Raw genomic sequence first — 19900 nt, forward strand, 5'->3', positions numbered from 1 at the left:
AACAATTAATAAAAAATAAAAAAATAATACTTGTAATTATGAGTGTGTAATTATTATACAGTCATTTTAAAAAATAAATAAATATAAGATTTACATAAAAAAAATTTAATTTTTTAATAATAAATTTCATTCATTTTCAAAATAAATATACGATATTTATCCATTCCACGACTATACATATCATTACTCTACAAAATAATCAATCTCAGAAAAATAATCCCTCGAGGCTGGTGCGTACAACACACACCGCCAGCAAATCCAACGGCCACAATAATCCCAAGGAAAGTCCTCCACCCAAGGCCAGGGGTACATCAATCGAGTCTATGGCCAGAGTAAGAGCATTCCCATCCGATTCCCTAAATTTTTCTCTAAATTTTAGCTAAAAAGGACACTCCCTATAATTTTATCCTAAATTTTACTCATTTTTAAAAAACCTTCTACATCCCATTCCCTATCATTTCTCTATTCTATTAAAATAATATTCTTCTATTATTTATTTATTACTTTTTTCTCTCACTTCCATTTTCAAACTTCACTACTTAATATTTTTTCTTATGTTTTGAACTATTATTATAGTGAATATTTTAAATAAAAATTTAAATTATTTTTTTAAGGGTTTAATAATATTTTTAAAATTATTATTTTTATATTTTAGTAATTATTTAAATTATTTTTAAAAATATTATTTAAAAGTATAATAAATATGAGTATAAGAGAAAATGTAGTTGATTGAAAAAAGAATTTATTTTATTTATTTAAATAAAATATTAATAAAAAATAATTTAAGGGATGAATAGTGGTTCCCTATATTTAGGGAACCACTGTTCATTTCCTAAATCAAAATCCTAAAATAGAGAATGGGATGGGAGGGAGTTTTTGAACTTTTCCCTATAATTTTCCCTATAATTTAGAGAAAACAGTGTTTTAGACATCCGGATGGGATGCTCTAAGGCTTTGTTTAGATTTTAAATTTATCTCAATTGATTTTAATTTATCATTATAATTTTTTTAAATTTTAATATAAAATATAATAAATAATTTAATTTTTTTAAATTTTAAAATAATAATAATATTAAAAAATAATATTCTAATAATATTTTATCAACTCAACTCAACTTAATTCAACTCACTTCAACATCCAAACTCAAACTAAAACAAAGAACTAGTCAAGTGAAAAGCTCAGCCAGCCTACACTCGAGCTGGTAACTGGGACACTCTCAGTGACGGTACATCGAGAGAGCAGCGGCGTCGTGTATCGATGGCGCAGAAGTGCAATCTGGTGATCGATCCCAAGAGCGGTTTCTGTAAATCAAACTCCGTCTTCTACAGCAAACGTAAGACCCCCGCACACCCACTTAACCATTCCCTGGATGTCACCACCTTCATCTCTTCCCGGGCCCACCATGGCAAGATCGCCTTCGTCGACGCCTCCACCGGCCGCCACCTCACCTTCCCCGATCTCTGGCTTGCCGTCGATTCCGTTGCCACTTGTCTCTCCGAGATGGGCGTCAAGAAAGGCCAAGTCATCTTCCTCCTCTCTCCCAACTCCATCTTCTTCCCCGTTGTGTGTCTCGCCGTCATGTCCCTCGGCGCCGTAATAACCACCACCAACCCCCTCAATACCAACCGAGAAATCGCCAAGCAGATCACCGATTCGAAACCGGTCCTCGCTTTCACTACTCGCGAACTCGTTCCCAAACTTGCCGGGTCAAATCTCCGAATAGTACTACTGGACGAGCAGTCCATCCCCACTGTTCAGAATGCTAGAATTGTGGGCTCGTTGGAGGAAATGCTGAAGAAGCACCCAAGTGGGACCCGAGTCAGGGAACGAGTCAACCAGGACGACACGGCGACTCTGCTCTACTCGTCAGGCACCACCGGTGCGAGTAAAGGGGTGGTGGGTTCTCATAAGAGCCTCATAGCAATGGTTCAGATCGTGCTCAGCCGCTTCAATTTGGACGAAGGAGACCAGAGGATGATCTGCACCGTCCCTATGTTTCACATCTACGGTCTAGCAGTGTTCGCGTTGGCCCTACTGGCGTCAGGAACAACGGTGGTGATCCTCTCCAAGTACGAGATGCATGACATGCTCTCAGCGATCGAGAAGTACCGGGTAACATACCTCCCTCTCGTGCCGCCGATTCTAGTGGCGCTCGTGAACAGTGCTGATCAGATACGGACCAAGTACAATCTGAGCTCGCTGCAATCGGTTTTGTCCGGTGGAGCCCCGCTGAGCAAGGAGGTGATCGAGGGGTTCGTGGAGAGGTATCCAACGGTGACAATTCGTCAGGGGTACGGGTTGACGGAATCGTCAGGGGTGGGGGCGTCCACGGACTCATTGGAGGAGAGCAGGCGGTACGGAACGGCGGGGTTGTTGTCTTCAGGCATGGAGGCAAAGATTGTGAGCCCGGAGACCGGTGAAGCTCTGCCGGTAAACCGGCCCGGTGAGCTTTGGCTCAGAGGTCCCACCATCATGACAGGTACATTTTTATATTATTTTGCTGGTTTACGTTATCTTAATTTGTCAAAATAAATATGAATATCTTAATTATTATATATTTATAATTAATAAATCGGAAAATGACTTTATTAGACTTTCGCTCATGTGACATCATTGACAAACTTGATCGTGGGAATCGTGTTAACGTCCAGGGCTCGCGCACCTTAATAATTGCATTATTCTTCTATATACCTTGTAACAAAAATTTATACGGACTTATACTCTTTTACATACTTCATAATTGATTTTATCATTTTTTTAATATAAAATAATTATTCTGATCAATTAAATTAGTAAAGTATATAATAAATACTTTAAAATGACTATAAGTAACAAAACTCACTTAAAAAAACGAGTGATAAATAAACAGTAAATCTTTTTATAGACAAAATTCATATTGGTCTGTGCGTGGTAACAAATGAATGTTGTGTTCATTTTTTTTTTATTTTTTATTTTTTATCGTTACTCATTATTTATCTTAAGTTCTATTATTTAAATACAGTACTGTCACGTTTTTATTTATATTACCGACTAACGATAAGCTTTTTGTTTCCTTGCATTCTTCATGCGACGGGTCTTGTATGGTTGATTTAGGGATGCTTTAGACACTTAGAGGATCTTTAAATTATGTTAATAGTAATGAACTGATTTGAGTTGAGATGTTTTGTTGAGTTTTGAAAAATGAGAGAGAAAAAATTGAATCAAAATATTATAAAGTTAAAAAATTGTTTGAATATAACTTTTAATATTATTTTTGTTTTGAAATTTATAAAAGTTGTATTGATTTTTGTGTTTGGATAATGCTTAGGTAATAATTAGATGAAAAGATTTAGGCCCCATTTGGATTTAAAAAGCATTTTATCTCATCTCATTATTACAACTTTTCTAAATTTTCACACAAAATATAATAAACAATTCAAAAATTTTAAATTCCAAAACAATAATAATATTTAAAAATAATATTCTAACAATATTTTTTTCAACTTTCATCTAAAACCATCTCATCTCATGTTTGAATCCAGACTAGTCCTTAAGATTTGAAATTGAAAAGCGTTTTGTATTTAAGTGATGTTTGAGATTGAAATTAAGAGAAATTTTGAGAATTTCATGTCTCATCACTGTATCCAAAGGTCCCCTTATTCGTGTCAGATTGGACTTGACCACCAATCCAAAGGTCTCCATATTCGTGTCAATTTAGACTTACCAAGTTCTCCTAAATAACTGAATTCTTAGCAAGCAAGCGCTGGTATTGTTTAAAATTGGAGAGCTGATCTCACTAATAAGAGAGAGCAATGGAAACGAAAATGTCTGTTGTTTACATGAATATTTATAGGCTTCAAAGAGTCCTTACAGCTTCCAGTCTTAACTTCACCCATGATTTACTTCACACATAATTCCCAGTTTCATGAAGAATAAATCCCGTACGTGTAGCTCCCACTTGAAAGCACATGACACAACGACACAACTCTTCAAGAGAGATACTAGATTGGTAACTTACAAGGATACGAAAGATCGAGAGAAGCTATTGAAATTAAGTTCATTATTCCACAGCTATGCTTTACAATCGAGTGTATAGTAGTAGTGTCTGCCGTTGCTGGTGGTAAGTGATGGCTGCTTGTGTAGTTTGACTTGCGTCCTTGAGCATTGATGGTTGAGCATATTGATTAATATTTTCCCTGTTTATTTTTCAAGCTGTCCGATTTATGCAACTGCATTTGCAGTTTGCCTATCAATATCCCTGTAACGTTCTAATGGAAGGTCCAAACCACATGACCTATATATTCCAAAATGACTAGTCAATGATACAATTTGAACTCTATTGGAACCTTATAAAGAGTAAAAAAAATTTCTTTCCAAGCAATATGAGATCCCATTCACCAACTACCCTTATCCTTACATATGGGGTATCACAATCTCCCTCCCTTAAATTCCTGACATCCTCGTCGGGCTTGTTGGTTGTAGGTGGTACAGCTCAAGTCTCACATTTCTAGTTGAAATCTGGCTCTAATATTATTTGTAACGCTCCAGTGAAAAGCCCAAACTATATGACCTATATTCGAAAAAGACTAGTTAATGATATATTGGAGTCTCGTTGGAACCTTATAAAGAACAATAATTTTTCCTTCACAAGTAATGTGTGATCTCATTTACCAACTACCCTTATTCTTATCATATGGGATATCTGTTAGGGACCCCGGTCTAGTCCCTAAACACTTGGTTCGCCAATCCAATGATAGCCTTGAAGTGACCGAGTCTATATTCTTCTCTTGTTTGGTCCACATCCAAAAACGGTCAAGATGTCCAATATGCCAATGTGAGGTTAAGTGTTTCAGCTAGTAAAAGTATGGGATGTTGGGAATGGATGATGGAAGTGTAAGGTTAGGATGATGGTAGGGGTGCATAGCAATGATGTGGATTTAGGGTTTCCCGAAATGGATAGTGAGGTTGGCGGCTAGGGTTTACTAAAAGTGGATATGAGGGTGGCGGCTAGGGTTGGCCCAAAATGGTAAATGAATGTGGCGGCTAGGGTTTGTCCAAATGGGAAAAGAATGGGGCGGCTAGGGTTTCCAAAGTGGGATAGTGAGAGCAGTGGCTAGGGTTGCCGAAATGGGATAGTGATGAAATTAGGAAAGTTTCCTAATTGCTTGTGATGTAAATGGAAGGTATTATGGCCGGTTAGGCAAGTCCCAATATGGCAAGTGGTGGCCGAATGAGATTTGGCTTACCAAGTAATGATATTCGGCTAGGGCAACCAAAGGGATTAAATCAACTTATGGAAAGTTGACTAACACCTTTGTTGGTCGAAATGTAGGGTAAAATGGATTGAAAGAGTAAAAATGATGAAGAACTTCAAGAACAAAGATGAACCTTCAAGAACAATGTATAGAACACTATTGCTCTTGAATAAACAAGAATCAAACCAAGAACAAATAAACAATCAAACTTTGATTCACGAATTGCACAAGGAATGATTAAACATCATAGATTGATAAATCAATTTGGGATTCACGGATTGCACCCAAATTGCCCAAGTGCATATGCACTGAAAGTTGATCTCTCAAACAAGTGTTATCTCTCTAAGAGTTTTGCCAAAAGATGTGAATGAAATGACTAAGGTTCCTATTTATAGGTTACAACTTGGAAACTCCCAAAAGGTCCCTTCAAAGTAAATAGCAATTAAATAAATGATTAAATAAATAAAATAATAAGATAGAGCCATGGACTAAACCATGGTGTGACATGCACGGGCCCATGGTGGGCTAAGTGGTTGCATGTTGGTTGGTTGGTCCATGACTAAGTGTATGGTTCGGCATGGCCCAAGTTGGTGGCTTGGGCGTTGGCTGTATGGCACGGGCTGGAGCCATGCGCTGGATGGCATGTCTGGTGGGCATGCCACTGGCCTGCTCTGCATGGCACGGGCTGGAGCCGTGCGCTGGATGGCATGCCATGGGGCGTGCCACTAGCCTCGCTGGTGCGCTGCAGGATGGGCGTGGGCGTGCTGGCATGCGGCAGGGAGCCATGGTCAACCTGATGTGCGGCAGGGGGAGCCAAGGCCTTGCGGGTGTGCGGCATGGTCAGTCTGGGCGTGCGTGCGCGCGCGCGGGCTGGCCTGCCTGTGCGGCGCATGGTTGTCCGCATGGCCTTGCGGCACAATGGTGCGCGCAGGGCCACGCGGCCCACTGATGTGCGCACGGGCCTGCGCACTGCAAAGTGCCTGGACGTGCGGCCCGTTGGGGCGCCTGGTGCTGCGCGCATTGGCGTGCGGTCTTGTGCTGCGCGCATGGGCGTGCGGCCCGTTGATGCGCGTGGTGGCGCCCGCATGGGCGCGCGGTGCTGTGCCGTGCGCATGCTAGCCTCACTAGCCCGCATGCTGGGCGCCCCGTGGGTGCCATCGCGCGGGCCAAGGCATGCATGCATGCTGGGCACCCTGTGCGTGTCACCCCACGAGCCAATGCATGGTTGTGGGCTAGCCAAGGTGCATGTCCCCACCATGACTAGGGCATGTGCGGCTCCTCTAGAGGCAACTCGACGTGGGGGTCTAACAATATCACAACCCTTGCCAAGAGCCCATCTATACTGATTTGTTCCATAATATTGTTGCTTGTATTTGTTCCATATCCATGTCATAGTTGATGATAGAATGCCATGGCTCACAAGTGTTTGACGTTGTCGCTGGAAATCTATTTTTGCTGAGTGATACGGGGAATGTTGTTGTTGCAGGTTATTTCAATAATGCCGAAGCAACAGCATCAACTCTTGATTCAGAGGGATGGTTGAAAACTGGAGATATCTGCTATATTGATGATGATGGGTTCATTTTTGTGGTTGATAGGTTGAAGGAGCTAATAAAATACAAGGGATATCAGGTGAGGCATTAATAATTAGGTTCTGGATCTTGGATTTGGCCTTCTTTTATATGCAAACACCTATGCCTTAGAACACTATGCATGAGGAGGATGCTATATATATGATAATGTAAACCAGCAACTGGATATCATCATGTTTAGAAAGATATTTTGAATCACATTATCATGAAAATCGTGTCCAAGACAAAAATGCTAATCTCTCTCTCAACGTCTTAGGTCCCCCCAGCTGAACTAGAGGCCTTGTTACTTGCTCATCCGGAGATCTCTGATGCTGCTGTTATACCGTAAGTCTTCTTATCTAGAGGCGAAAGAGCTGGATTACTTGCTATTATACATCCTTGTTAATCTTTGTTGACAAACACAATACATTTAAGGGAAATGGGTTTTTTGAGAGCAATATGTGATTTATAAAAAAGGAAAAAGAGAGACCCTCTGTTTGATTTGTTTTGTTTTAGCTTTCCTGATAAGGAGGCTGGACAGTGCCCCATGGCATACGTGGTAAGAAAAGCTGGAAGCAATCTCTCTGACAGAGCAGTCATGGACTTTGTAACGGGACAGGTGAGCTGAGAGTATTGATGCAAAAATATGAGTTGTATTATTGAATCTCGACGCTAGCACAAATCCGTTGTTACTTGTTAGCTCTGTGCTGACATACTATATGTACACAGGTGGCTCCATACAAGAGAATCAGGAGAGTGGCATTTATAGATTCTATACCCAAGAATCCATCCGGCAAGATTCTTAGGAAGGATCTAATACAGCTTGCAACCTCCAAACTCTGAATTGTTTGTTGTTTGCTTACTGGGACGGTTACAGTTGCAGTTCTTCATTAACATAAAAAACCCATGTGTTTATCCATTTTATGATGGGATGAATGAATTGTGCTTGTTATTTTGGTTTGAGAAATGCCTTAACCACAAAGAGATTTCACAAAAGTAAACTTATAAATTAACGTGGCTTGATGTAGTACGTCATATTGTAAAATTACTTGTATTGTAAAATGGAACATATCACATAAAGTCGCGTCAATTTGTGAATTCAGTTTTATGAAATCTATTTGTGACTATAGTACTACTTGGCTGGTTTTGATGATTGAAGTTTATGCCTTTTGTTTTCTGTGATGCGTAAACTTGGATAAACATGGAAGCCATATCCTTGGGTAGGACATTCTCTAACTTCTCAATCATTACCAAGTGGGAAAGTATACTTGTTCTGCTTGATACGTAACCCAGAGGAATAACTCGTGTAGTATTTTGGACAACCGAATTGTCCCAAATTGTTTATAAATGGACAACAGTGTAACCTGGAAAGGTCAAAAAGCATGCGTTGAAGCGGTCATTGAAGAGTTCCGAACAGAGCGTGCTATACTTCTTTCTCTTCCACCATTTCTCTATGATCTCACTTGGATTCTTAGAACTTCTCTTCGATTTTTATTATATCTGCTTTGATGGGTAGGTTGAAGCCTGAAGGTCTGGATTGTTCCAGTCTGATAAGGTTGGCTGTGATTTGGGTACGTAGTACTTCAGAATATCTCATTATTATTTATTATTTTTTACAAAATTTTAATTATTTTTTATCTATTTTTTACTATTATTCACAGAATAACCGATAATAAATTACAAACTTATATAGTCAGTTGAGGAGATCGAGGAAAGGTAGTGGGAGGGGGGCATTGTGGTGCGATCGAGTGCCTCTAGTGGTGTAACGGACCTTTTGCTAGATATCAGGCAAGCAGTGTAATTAAGCTAAAATGCTCTAATTTGTGGAGGCATGCAGAACTTTGGCAACGATGAGGTCACGGAAGGATGCTTTGTAAAAAATATAATATAAATAATAAAATTTAATTCTTGTAATCAATTTAAAATTTTAAAATAAGTAGTGATTTCATATAATATCATAACATAAATCTTCGAATTTCCATTATACACTTTATTTTATTAAATTAAATATTTTACGTATTAGACTCACTAATTAAGAAAAAGTCTGACACACACGTGAAGTAGAGTGCTAATAATATAATATAAATTATAAAATCTTTTTTTTATTTAATTTGTTAAACTTTTAGAATAAATAATATTCCACGTATTTGTGGTCAATATTGTGGCCTGGGATGCTTTTACCGGTCTCATTGCCATTGGGCTCTGTCCGGGGTCCATCGCAAACTACACTACTTTCAGGACGCAGACCTTCCGTGATTGAGTATCAATTTATTATATTTTAATAAAAAGAATTAAAGATTTATTACTTCCAAAATTGAATTATTGATAATTTTAAATCGAATGGAATAGCTCAAGATATCTAGGGATCGAGTATCTTCGGTTTCAGTTCAAAACTATTGACAGTCAGCCACCTGTAGTCTGTCATACGGTATGATTGAGTGATATTGTAAGTACATGTACCAAGCCAAACTGTTCGAAATTAGAACTGCCTGCATTCATCACCCAGTACGAAAAAGTCCAGAAAATTGCCGCTTGAATGCTTGGCTTCACCGGTAGTACTTGCACGTGCATTCCCATCTGACGTAGCCCAAGACGACAATAGAGAGTATTTTTTGGGGATATCTTCTGTTTTTTTAGCATGTTCTTTTGTTGTTTATCTTACCTCTTTTAGCTACTGATCATCGAGGTCTTCTAGTAATGATTAAACAGTTCTTGTCCAAGTAGTAGTAGTACTCTACTACTAGACATATATATATATGAAGATAATATAATTAATTCCTTATATATATATATATATATATATATGAAGATAATCTAATTTCCCAGTTGGAAAGAAGACTTTCACAGGTATTTGTAGTACAATTCACAGAACTACTTATCCTACCGATCGATAAATATTACACACACACACACACTTCCCTATTGGATGGGTCGTCATTAAATCTACCACATGCATGCATGCGATCACACAGTTACAATCCGTGATAATTGAAGTTTGAACTCCTTAATTTGTTAGCATTAATTGCGGCAAGCAAAGTACTCCTAGCTAGCTAGGCTACCAATTTTCCACGACCTTATAAGAAAATTAATGATCAAGGAGAGGGATGGGTTTATTGATCGGTTGCGACTGATCATCATCAAATAATCCAATCTTTTGGCTCTCATGAATTTAGACGTTCTTTCAAAATAATCAAGTCCACTTTACTGCTACTTCACGTGCATTTTCTCCTGTTTGCATGCTGCGAGATTCAGGATTATTCAAACCATGCATTTAGTTAATTAATTGGTAACTCCATATGGACAAGCTTTAAATTCCAAGTTTGGAAGATCATGCGACTTTATCAATAGCTAGGAACTTTGGCATCAATAACCTATTTAATTTGCTTGAGTAGCTAGGATCGATATCACTTGTGGTGAAGCCAACATGTTCTATTAATATATGTCATGTCCAACTTGGTCCCCACCAGAGAGTTATTGATCCTGAATCGTCGATAAGATCCAAAACAAGCCCACTTCCAAAACCACGTCTTCTATCCAATCAGCACATGGTTTTGGTTCAAACACAAAAGTACTTCACCTTCAACCAAGCTCAGGTTAAGTTCCCGTGCCAGTCTACTCATGAATCATAACCCTATACTGCTATATATATATATACCCTAGTCCTAGACGTTGTTATAATTTGTAGCTTGTCTATCGCCAATCTTGAAGAAAGAAAAAAGAGAAACCACCATGGTCAGCTTGAAAAAACTCATTGACATGGCAAGGAAGTGGAAGAAAATGGCTGGCATTGGGAGGAGAACGATCTCACTCCCAATAATCCGCCATAGGGTGGCTGATAAGGGTCACTTTGTCGTATACACGACAGATAAGAAAAGGTTTGTGGTGCCTTTGGTTTATTTGCGCAGCAGAATCTTTAAAGAGCTATTTAGGATGTCTGAGGAAGAGTTCGGGCTGCCAAAGGACGGGCCAATCACGTTGCCATGCGATGCGGCCTTCTTGGAGTACGCCGTCTTGGTAGTTCAAAGGAGCGTCGCTGTAGAGGCGCTAGAGAAGGCATTGCTGGTGTCGATAGCCTCTTTGCAGTGCTCGGCAACTGCAGAAGAGTTGAGTTATTATCGTCAAATATTTATCCATGGCTTCTGATCGATCATGCATGCAGCATGCATTCAGCTCGCATTTATATATACATGATCAAGATAACTTTTTAAGACCACATTAACATTGAAGATTACATTTTGCTTTCCCTTGTTAATACAACCTTGATTTAATAAAGATCTTGTACTTTTTTGTTGTGAAAGATGGAGAGTTTAATCCTTCTTGTTTGTTTATAAATTGGGTCTCTTTTTGGTGGACGAATTTCATTGAGTGGTGAACTGATCTATCCTTTAGTGTTGATGTGTGTCAACTTCTTAAATCTCAAACACTATCGGCCGACATGTCATGAGAGTTGAGACATCGTGGACGGTGGACGCGATCAAACTTGCTTTAAAACGAAAATAACAAGAAGAAAGAAAAGAAACAAAAACGGAAGAAGACATTGGGCGTGTTTTTGTAAGCTGAAATGTGGCCCATTTGCAACCGAATAGTTTCATACGTGCCTCTTGCCTATAAGTACTGAGGCACAAGAGTGGCCACATCCGATCGATTCTTCTTTTTCGTACGAGTAACACTCTTTTTATAACAAAAAAAATGAATTTCACTATAAAAACTATAAAAAAAATTCTATTTTATTAGAATTTACGTTTTTTATAACAGATTTGCACGAAATTTGCTTATCTAAAAATTGTATATAATATTATTTTTTAAAAAATACTTTAATCACAAAAAGATTAAATAAAAATAATCCTACAAATTGACGTGACTGAATGTAATTTGTAAGATCGTAAAATTACTTTTATTATAAATTAGATCTAACGAATCAGATCAAAATACGTCAACTTTTAAGATTTTTTTTTATGCAACCCACTTCTCTTAGTCTTTTCTTATTTATGCAAAAATTAAGAACCCTTTAGTTCCATGAGACATGTCCAATTTAGTTGAGATAGCCAAAATTCTCTACTCGATTTATAATCTTTGTTGAAAAGAAAGAAACCGCCGTCTGCAAATTTCAAATAGATTATTCTCATATGGAAGATGGTAATATATATATATATAGAGACATATATATGCAAGAACCATATGACTCTATTTTGTCAAAAGATATATATTTTTTTAATCTATCTCAACTTGACCTAACAAGCTAGATGAATCGCGTCACTCTAACCATCTATCTAATACTGAAATTTATTCTCTCTACCATCCCAAGGTGTTATTTTCTCTCTACCAAAATACCCAACCATTTCAGCCTCTCTGCCAAGAGGGGGTGGAATTTTGGCTCTTCCCTCCCTCCCCATGTCTGGCCTAAGTCGGAACTGTCCATAGATTTTTTTTTTCTATTTTCTTTAGTTTTCTGTTCATAGCACCAAAATGTACCGATTTGCTACTTATTGGCTTCCTACGACTGCCACGCACCCCACCATCAAATTCTCTCACCGTCGATCTGTCGAGTGGTAGAAGAAAAGCAACCAAAAGAGTGGCACGTGTGTTTCATGTGCCGCCGTGCCATAAGGAGTTTGATGCCACCACATGCGGCACCATCGGGACCAGAGGCTTCAGATCTCTCAAATCCGACCTTTACCTTCTGTCCAAGAATGGTGCATGAGCTACACACGCCTTCACAGCCAGTGACGGTCATTCGCTAGCAAATCAACCCATCTTCCGGTTGCTACTTTCTCATATTCCTGTTTTCCAAGGATCAAGATGAAGTGGTCGTGAAAGTTTCCTTCAACCAGTCCAGACCAACAAAATGTAGCACACAACAATCCACTGCCAAATCTTTTGCTCCAGATCTCTCTTTTTTATTTTTCTTGTGTTGCTTTTATTTAGTTTGAAATGATTGTTGGGACCTCCTACCCCATTGTATCTAGCATCTTGTAACAACTTAATTTATCTATGAAATACTTGCTTAGGAAAAAAAAAAAAAAATCACGTCACTCTTATTCAATCTTGTCTTGCTTAAAAATAATGTAATAGAATCTTTTCAAATTAGGATTGAAATCACCCTAATCTGAATTAAGCTGCACAAATTTGAATATTCTCACTCCAATTGGATTCTTTGCTCCTTTCTGATTGATATTTATTTCGTTGATGAAAATTAAACTAATGTTTGGTAGGCGAAGTTTTTTTTGTAATGCTATGAGTAATGCTAGTTATACAAATTTCATGTGTACTTTAAATTATTAAAAAAGTAAAGTTTTTTTCATGTATACTTTAAATTTCTTTTATCTATTTAAAAAAAAAAACAGGCCTGCCTACTCTGTATGTCAGGCGATAATAGGCTAAGTAAAGCAGAAAAACTAGTGATTCTGTATGTCAAATTGATGTAAAAAGTTCAAAATTGACTCTTTCCTACCATTATTTTCTTAGAAATAGTCTATAATTTTCTGTCCTAGTAAAAAACGAAAGGACGAGTAAGAGACAAGGTTAATTATAATCTTAGACGTCAATATAAAACGTAAACTCTTTTTTTTTTTCTAATTGCATTAGACTTTTTTAATGGCATGCATGTCCACACTTGTGAGGATTAAAATTCACGATCTCAAAGGGAAGATCAACGACATCTCGTACGTAGGGCTTGAATGATTCACCTTTCTCATCATCGTCTTTTTCTACAGTGGGAGGAAGTGAAATTGAGCAAAAACCTTCATACGAAAAACATATACACAATCAATTGTGTATGTGTGTGTATCACAATCAATTCGTTCGGGGTAGGTAAGCATATATATAATTTGAGAAATATTTTAATTATAAATATATTATATAAAATAATTTTACGAATTGACATATTTTTATATGATTTGTCAAATTATAAAATTATTTTTATTATAAAATAAATCTAACAAATTATATAAAATTATATCAATTTATAAAAAAAAATTTATATAATTTTTTTATAACCGTAACAATTCTCATATAATTTATCCAGGGCAACCAACAATCATCTCTGTTGACAATAATCTTGTTTTCATAATTTCAAACATTTTGACTTCAACACCATACCGTATCAGGCACTGCATATATATTAATACCTCCATGATTTTGGAAATTTTCAACCTTTCGAGAAGTTTGTAGTCAATTAGGCTGGACCCACGTCGTTCTGATCAAGTGACGTGTCTTCAGATCACAGCTTCTCGTGGCACGCAGCTTTCAATTCCTCCTTTCCTTTCGAAAAACAAATTACTCATATAATTTACAAAACTTAAAAAGACTTTTCTTTTAATTTGAAATTTTATAGCCTTTCCTTATTGTTTGAAATTTTTGCAATTTCTTTTAATTCATGTTGCCATTTTATTGCTTTTTTTTTTTTTTTGGGATCTGTAGGGGAAGGAGGGATTACAATTTTTCTTCCCACCTTGATCAATATTTTTAATATTATTGAATAGACTGTGCATAGAGTCCAGACGAACTAGCCCGGCGCAGGAAGGAAAAGAAAGCGAGGGACATACAAGTCTATGCGATCAATTTGGCTTAGCGCAGTGAGTCAACACGGTGGAGAAAGAGGATGGGAATAAAATAGTGAGAGAAAAAAAAAAAAAAAGAGAATCCAAGGAAATGGGGATAAGGAGTAATATATTAAGGTTGATTTGTGGAATTCTGGCACAATCCAAATTGTATGATTAAGTGATGAAAATTCTTTCATTATTTACAGTAGACCTTTATTTCTCAGTTCTAGAAGGGTACACGCCGGACACATTTTTCTTTTTTTTAATCATAAACTTCCTTGTATGTAAATAAAGATGTTACAATTGACTGTTGATTAAATTGGGTTATTCTCTTATTTCCTAACCAAGTTATACTGAGTCAACCTCGTGTATAATAGGGAATAATAAATTACAGCTTGTTATAGGACTGCATGAGTGGAGTGAAGAAACAAAATGGCCTTAAATAGTCAATAAATATTTTAAGACATCCATATTTTAATTTTTAATCATTGCGGTCCACGGGCTAGGGCCATGAACCATCATCAGACGGTTCACATTTAAGATAGTTAAACCATCTGTTAGCAAGGTTTAAATTATTTGCCCCACTCATGCATGAGAGAATAATAGGCCAGAATGATCAAACCAACTTGCAGGCAGCTACGTTTAGATGTCGAAGTGATCTTAAATAATTTGTAAATAACAATAAAAAAGTAATAAATAATAATAAAGAAATAGTAAATAATTTGTAAATAATAATAAAGTATCGCCTCCCAAACCAAAAACTTTCGTAATTCCAGTCCATCAAAGCAACAAACAACAACCAGAGATTAGGGGGAAAAAAAAAAACCCAGAAGCCGTGATTTACGGTTGGCTAAAATATCCTAACAGTGCTTGTGGTTGGTGAAGCTGACTGTATTCGTTACATCGCCAATGAAGTGTTTGATTGTCTCGTTTTACTTTTTTCTTCAGAACTCCGCGTAAATGCAGAGAGATGAGCCATCTTTCTCCTGCCATTTGCGTCTTAAGAGCAGCATATACATATTTTCATTTAATAGGAGGACTCTGTTTTATCTCGGTGGCAGAGGATTTGGCATAGAAAGTTCAACAGTCTAACAAAGACTAACATAAAAGGAAAACAGGTGACCTTCCCCTCCTTCATGACAAACGGGCATATGATTTTTTTTTTTCTTCTTATTTTTCGCTTTCACTCTCTCTTTTCGCCCACCAAGACATTCGGACATGGTCCAAGTCAGTCAGGCGAGAGCTTCACCACATCGCAACTGCACTAACGAAAGTTAAAAGATAACAAAAGAACATTAGTTTTACAGCGAATGCAGTTTAGTCCAATTCGGTATCCGGTAATTATATTGTAAACGCCGGTCAACAAAAGTTGTCTACCCAGAACCAAAGTCATCTCTCTCTAACCTATCCCTGTCCCCCTCAACTTGTATGTTGCCTTCCAAGTAATTTTCAATGTTCAACATGTTTTTTTCTCCAAAAGACTATTATATAACAATCAAAGCCCTGCTGGTCATGCAGTGTGAGGCGGGGGAGGAGATCAGGAAGAGAGGAGAGGAGTGAAGGAAATTGCAGTAAGCGAGGAAGAGATGGAAGAGGTGGTTGAAGAGAGCTCGACCATCTCTCCGAGACCTGGGATGGGCTCTGGGGCTCAGGTCGCGTCCGCCCCTCCCATGCAAACGCAGTACAATTCTCCGTCTTTGTCGAGAAAGCCATTGCTATCGATCGTCCCAGCTAATACAAATGCTGCAAACACTGCCGTGCCAAAGTCTTCTCACACTCCAAACTTCTTCACACCTTTGGGTAGCCCGATTAGGAGGGCTATCCAACTCACCAAGCTCGACCCTCAGGATGCTTGGCTTCCCATCACTGAGTCAAGAAATGGCAACGCATACTACGCTGCCTTTCATACTCTTTGTTCTGGAATTGGAATTCAAGCGCTTGTACTGCCTGTGGCCTTCACCATTCTTGGATGGTAAGCATCCAACCTCTCATGCATCAAGCAACTGTAAATTTGAAACCTACAATGTGGTCGATTGAATAGGCCAGTACGGATGCCATCCGGCCAAACTCTTATCCGAATTTAAGTAAGTTCGGATAAAAACTTGAGGGAATCTTGATCCTCCTACCTGTTATTAACAGATTTTACCATCAAGGAACCATGTAACAACAATTACAGACTCCCTACTCGGGCACTTTTGATGACGTGCGTTTTGTGCACTATATTATTTGCTATGAACTATTTGTTTGAATATTGGTAATGATGATATGCGGAACATTTTATCTTCACCGTCGAATTATACTTTAGTTGGTCAAGCTCCGAATTAATTGCTAGCGTTTATTGTCTTTGTCAGGTTTTTAGGCCACATAGCACATTTCTTTACATATCATGCATGTTGTGGCAGAGCAGTTCCTGAAAGCTAATTAATTGACTTAGTAGTTGTAGTGAAACTGCACAAGCAGCATCATTTGCTGGTCCAGCTAATTTTGAAAACACGGTTCCTTCTGATCATAACCTCCTTTTCTTTGATTGCAGGACTTGGGGCGTAATAAGCTTGACAGTGGCGTTTGTGTGGCAGCTTTACACGCTTTGGCTGTTGGTGAGGCTTCATGAATCCACTGAAACTGGGATGCGTTATAGCAGATATCTCCAACTTTTCAGCGCGACTTTTGGTTAGTTATACCTTTATACCTACAGATTTTACTCTGTTTTCTGAGCAGTTCTTTGTGTTTATTCATTCATGAATAAATATAGCCATTGATTAAGCTTCGTTGACAATTGTGTAATCCTCTACAGGCGAGAAAATGGGGAAGATCTTTGCCCTGTTTCCAGTAATGTATCTATCAGGGGGCACATGTGTTGCCCTCATAATCGTTGGCGGTTCAACCACGAAACTTTTCTACCAAATCGTGTGTGGCGGTCATGGCTGCACAGAAAAACCGTTGACAAATGTAGAGTGGTACTTGGTGTTTACATCTGCTGCGGTGGTTCTGTCTCAGCTGCCCAACTTGAACTCCATTGCTGGGGTGTCTCTAATTGGTGCAATCACAGCCGTAGGGTACTGCACTATTATGTGGCTGGTGTCCGTCACGGAGGGCAGGCTTGATGGTGTTTCTTATGATCCAATCAAGGAGAACGAAAATATGGCTACGATTTTCAGCGTTCTGAATGCACTTGGTATCATGGCTTTTGCTTTCAGAGGCCATAACCTTACTCTTGAAATTCAGGTATATAAATAAATCTGCAATAAAAGAGTAGAGTTATCCTAGTAAAATTTTTATAATAAAAGTATATTTATAAACTAATATGATATGTTTGATCTACTTTTTAATAAAAGTAATTTTATAATATGAAGGTAATAAAGACTTCATAAAAGTAAATTTATAAACTGATATGACTTTCTATGATACATTTGATTTACTTTTTAATAAAATTAACTTTATAATACAAAGGCAATAAAATTTTCACAAAAGTAAAGTTACAAGCTGATGTGATTTTATATAATATATTTGATTTACATTTTAATAAAAATAATTTTACAATATAATATATCATATCAATTTATAAATTTATTTATGAATAAAACATTTCGTCGATAGATCAATAATCCGTGAACCATGATCTCCCTTACTTTTCTTTTAATAGCATAAATCACGACAATTTTTTTTTTTTTCACTTATAAAAACATCAGATATGCAGTTCGGGGCCAAACCATTTTGCTCGTGAACTCATTTATATTACAAAATAATTGAACGTTTTGACTTTGGTATTGAAAAAGTAAAAATTAGCTTTAGCAAAAAGCAAAAACGTCGTCCATCAAGTTAGGAGGAAGGTTCGGTAGATAAAGAAAGGATACAGTTATAAAGAATATTTTATAAAAATAAATTTATAAATTAATATAATTTTGTATAAAAAATAAATAATCTAATATACCGTCAATTTATAATTTATTTTTATAGAATTTATTTATAGTCAAATCATTTTCTCACGTAAATAACACAGGGCTCATTTTACTGCAGGCAACCATGCCTTCGAACGAGAAAAATCCATCACACGTGCCAATGTGGGTAGGGGTGAAGGTCGCTTACGCAATCATCGCAGTGTGCTTGTTTCCCCTAGCCATCGGAGGATATTGGGCTTACGGCCACAAGGTAATTAGAACATTCTCGATTGTCCCAGATTAAGTTCATTTTAAATTACCTAAAAAAAAATTCTTTTTTTTTTTTTTTTTTAAATATTGACAGATCCCAGCAAACGGTGGGATGCTAACGGCAATTTATAAGTACCATGGACGTGACACTTCCCATTTTGTGTTAGCATTAACAAGCTTATTAATCATAATTAACGCCGTGACATCGTTCCAAATATACGGCATGCCCATGTTCGATGACATGGAGTCCAAATACACCAAGAGGAAAAAGAAACCATGCCCATGGTGGCTGAGATCTGTGTTCAGAGTGATGTTTGGGTACGGATGCTTCTTTGTGGCAGTGGCAATCCCGTTCTTGGGCAGCCTGGCTGGTTTAATAGGAGGGGTTGCAGTGCCCGTCACTTTTGCCTATCCATGTTTTCTGTGGTTGAAGATTAAGAAACCCAAGAAATATAGCATGATGTGGTGGCTAAATTGGGTGCTTGGACTTTGGGGCTCGGCTCTTAGCGTGGTGCTCATCGCTGCTGGGATTTATGTTGTCATTGACACTGGCGTTGAAGTTAGCTTTTTCAAGCCTCACTAGTCCATACATGAACGTACAACATTAATTTGGATTGTATTATTGGTCGGCCTCTAGCCGTACGTTTAGTTTTACATTTTTCATTGTAATGAACTTTTGTTCATTTCTGATCCTTTCAACCTTTCTTAGTTTAACATGGCCTCGTTCTGATAGTATATGGGTATCTCCAAATGTCATTTCTCACTGTAGCTATTCATCATTTTATCATATAATTCCACGTACATTTGAGACTCATTTGGGCCGTTGTTGAAGGGTATGTTAATGGTGAAAAAATTGTACAATAGGTTGAAACCGGAAAAAGAGTCATTGTAACTCCCTCTTCTCAAGGGTTAAAAGTGTTAGTAATTTTCATAAAATATAATCAATAATATGAAATTAGTATTTATTTCATAAAAAGAATTGTCTAATAAGTGTCTTCTAAAAATATTTAATGAATAAATTGAATAAACTTGTGCCAGAAAAGAAGTCTAAAATTAAATCAACTGCTCATTCTAATCTTGGCATGCCTGCTTATGTTCATCATCCTCACATGGGTGGTCAAAAACATGAAATAGACTAAAATGAGTCGAAAACTCAGTAAGAAATTCATCACAACGTAAATGTAATAAATATAAGAATTTTCATACTTAGAGCTTAAATCATTACTGTTTATACTGATACTTATGCTATGTATGAGTGATTTATTTGAATTAACTGACTGATCTAATTTATCTGAATGATCTGACTGGTCAACACACTTAATCTTCTGTGCAAGGTTGTGTACTGGCCCACGTCCCGCTACAGCAAGGGGAGTTGCTGATAGTATTCTAGTATATTATGGTGGAC

General features: G+C 37.4%; 3 protein-coding genes across 3 annotated transcripts; all 3 read left to right on the plus strand.

Moving 5' to 3' along the window:
* Positions 1–1138: 1138 nt before the first annotated feature.
* On the plus strand, positions 1139–7941 carry LOC109002916 (4-coumarate--CoA ligase-like 5). Its single transcript, XM_018980840.2, has 5 exons — positions 1139–2480; positions 6722–6867; positions 7084–7151; positions 7323–7425; positions 7536–7941. Exons 1-5 carry the CDS (start codon positions 1259–1261, stop codon positions 7647–7649), a joined length of 1653 nt encoding a protein of 550 aa, XP_018836385.2. The 5' UTR covers positions 1139–1258; the 3' UTR covers positions 7650–7941.
* A 2563-nt stretch (positions 7942–10504) lies between these two features.
* On the plus strand, positions 10505–11147 carry LOC109002913 (auxin-responsive protein SAUR66-like). The gene has a single exon (XM_018980837.2). It carries the CDS (start codon positions 10536–10538, stop codon positions 10947–10949), a length of 414 nt encoding a protein of 137 aa, XP_018836382.2. The 5' UTR covers positions 10505–10535; the 3' UTR covers positions 10950–11147.
* Positions 11148–15865: 4718 nt separating this feature from the next.
* On the plus strand, positions 15866–19230 carry LOC109002915 (lysine histidine transporter-like 8). The gene is made up of 5 exons (XM_018980839.1): positions 15866–16319; positions 16881–17017; positions 17142–17572; positions 18365–18496; positions 18590–19230. Exons 1-5 carry the CDS (start codon positions 15934–15936, stop codon positions 19076–19078), a joined length of 1575 nt encoding a protein of 524 aa, XP_018836384.1. The 5' UTR covers positions 15866–15933; the 3' UTR covers positions 19079–19230.
* Positions 19231–19900: the final 670 nt, after the last annotated feature.

Source organism: Juglans regia, chromosome 11, assembly GCF_001411555.2.
Source record: "Juglans regia cultivar Chandler chromosome 11, Walnut 2.0, whole genome shotgun sequence".
Taxonomy (NCBI): domain Eukaryota; kingdom Viridiplantae; phylum Streptophyta; class Magnoliopsida; order Fagales; family Juglandaceae; genus Juglans; species Juglans regia.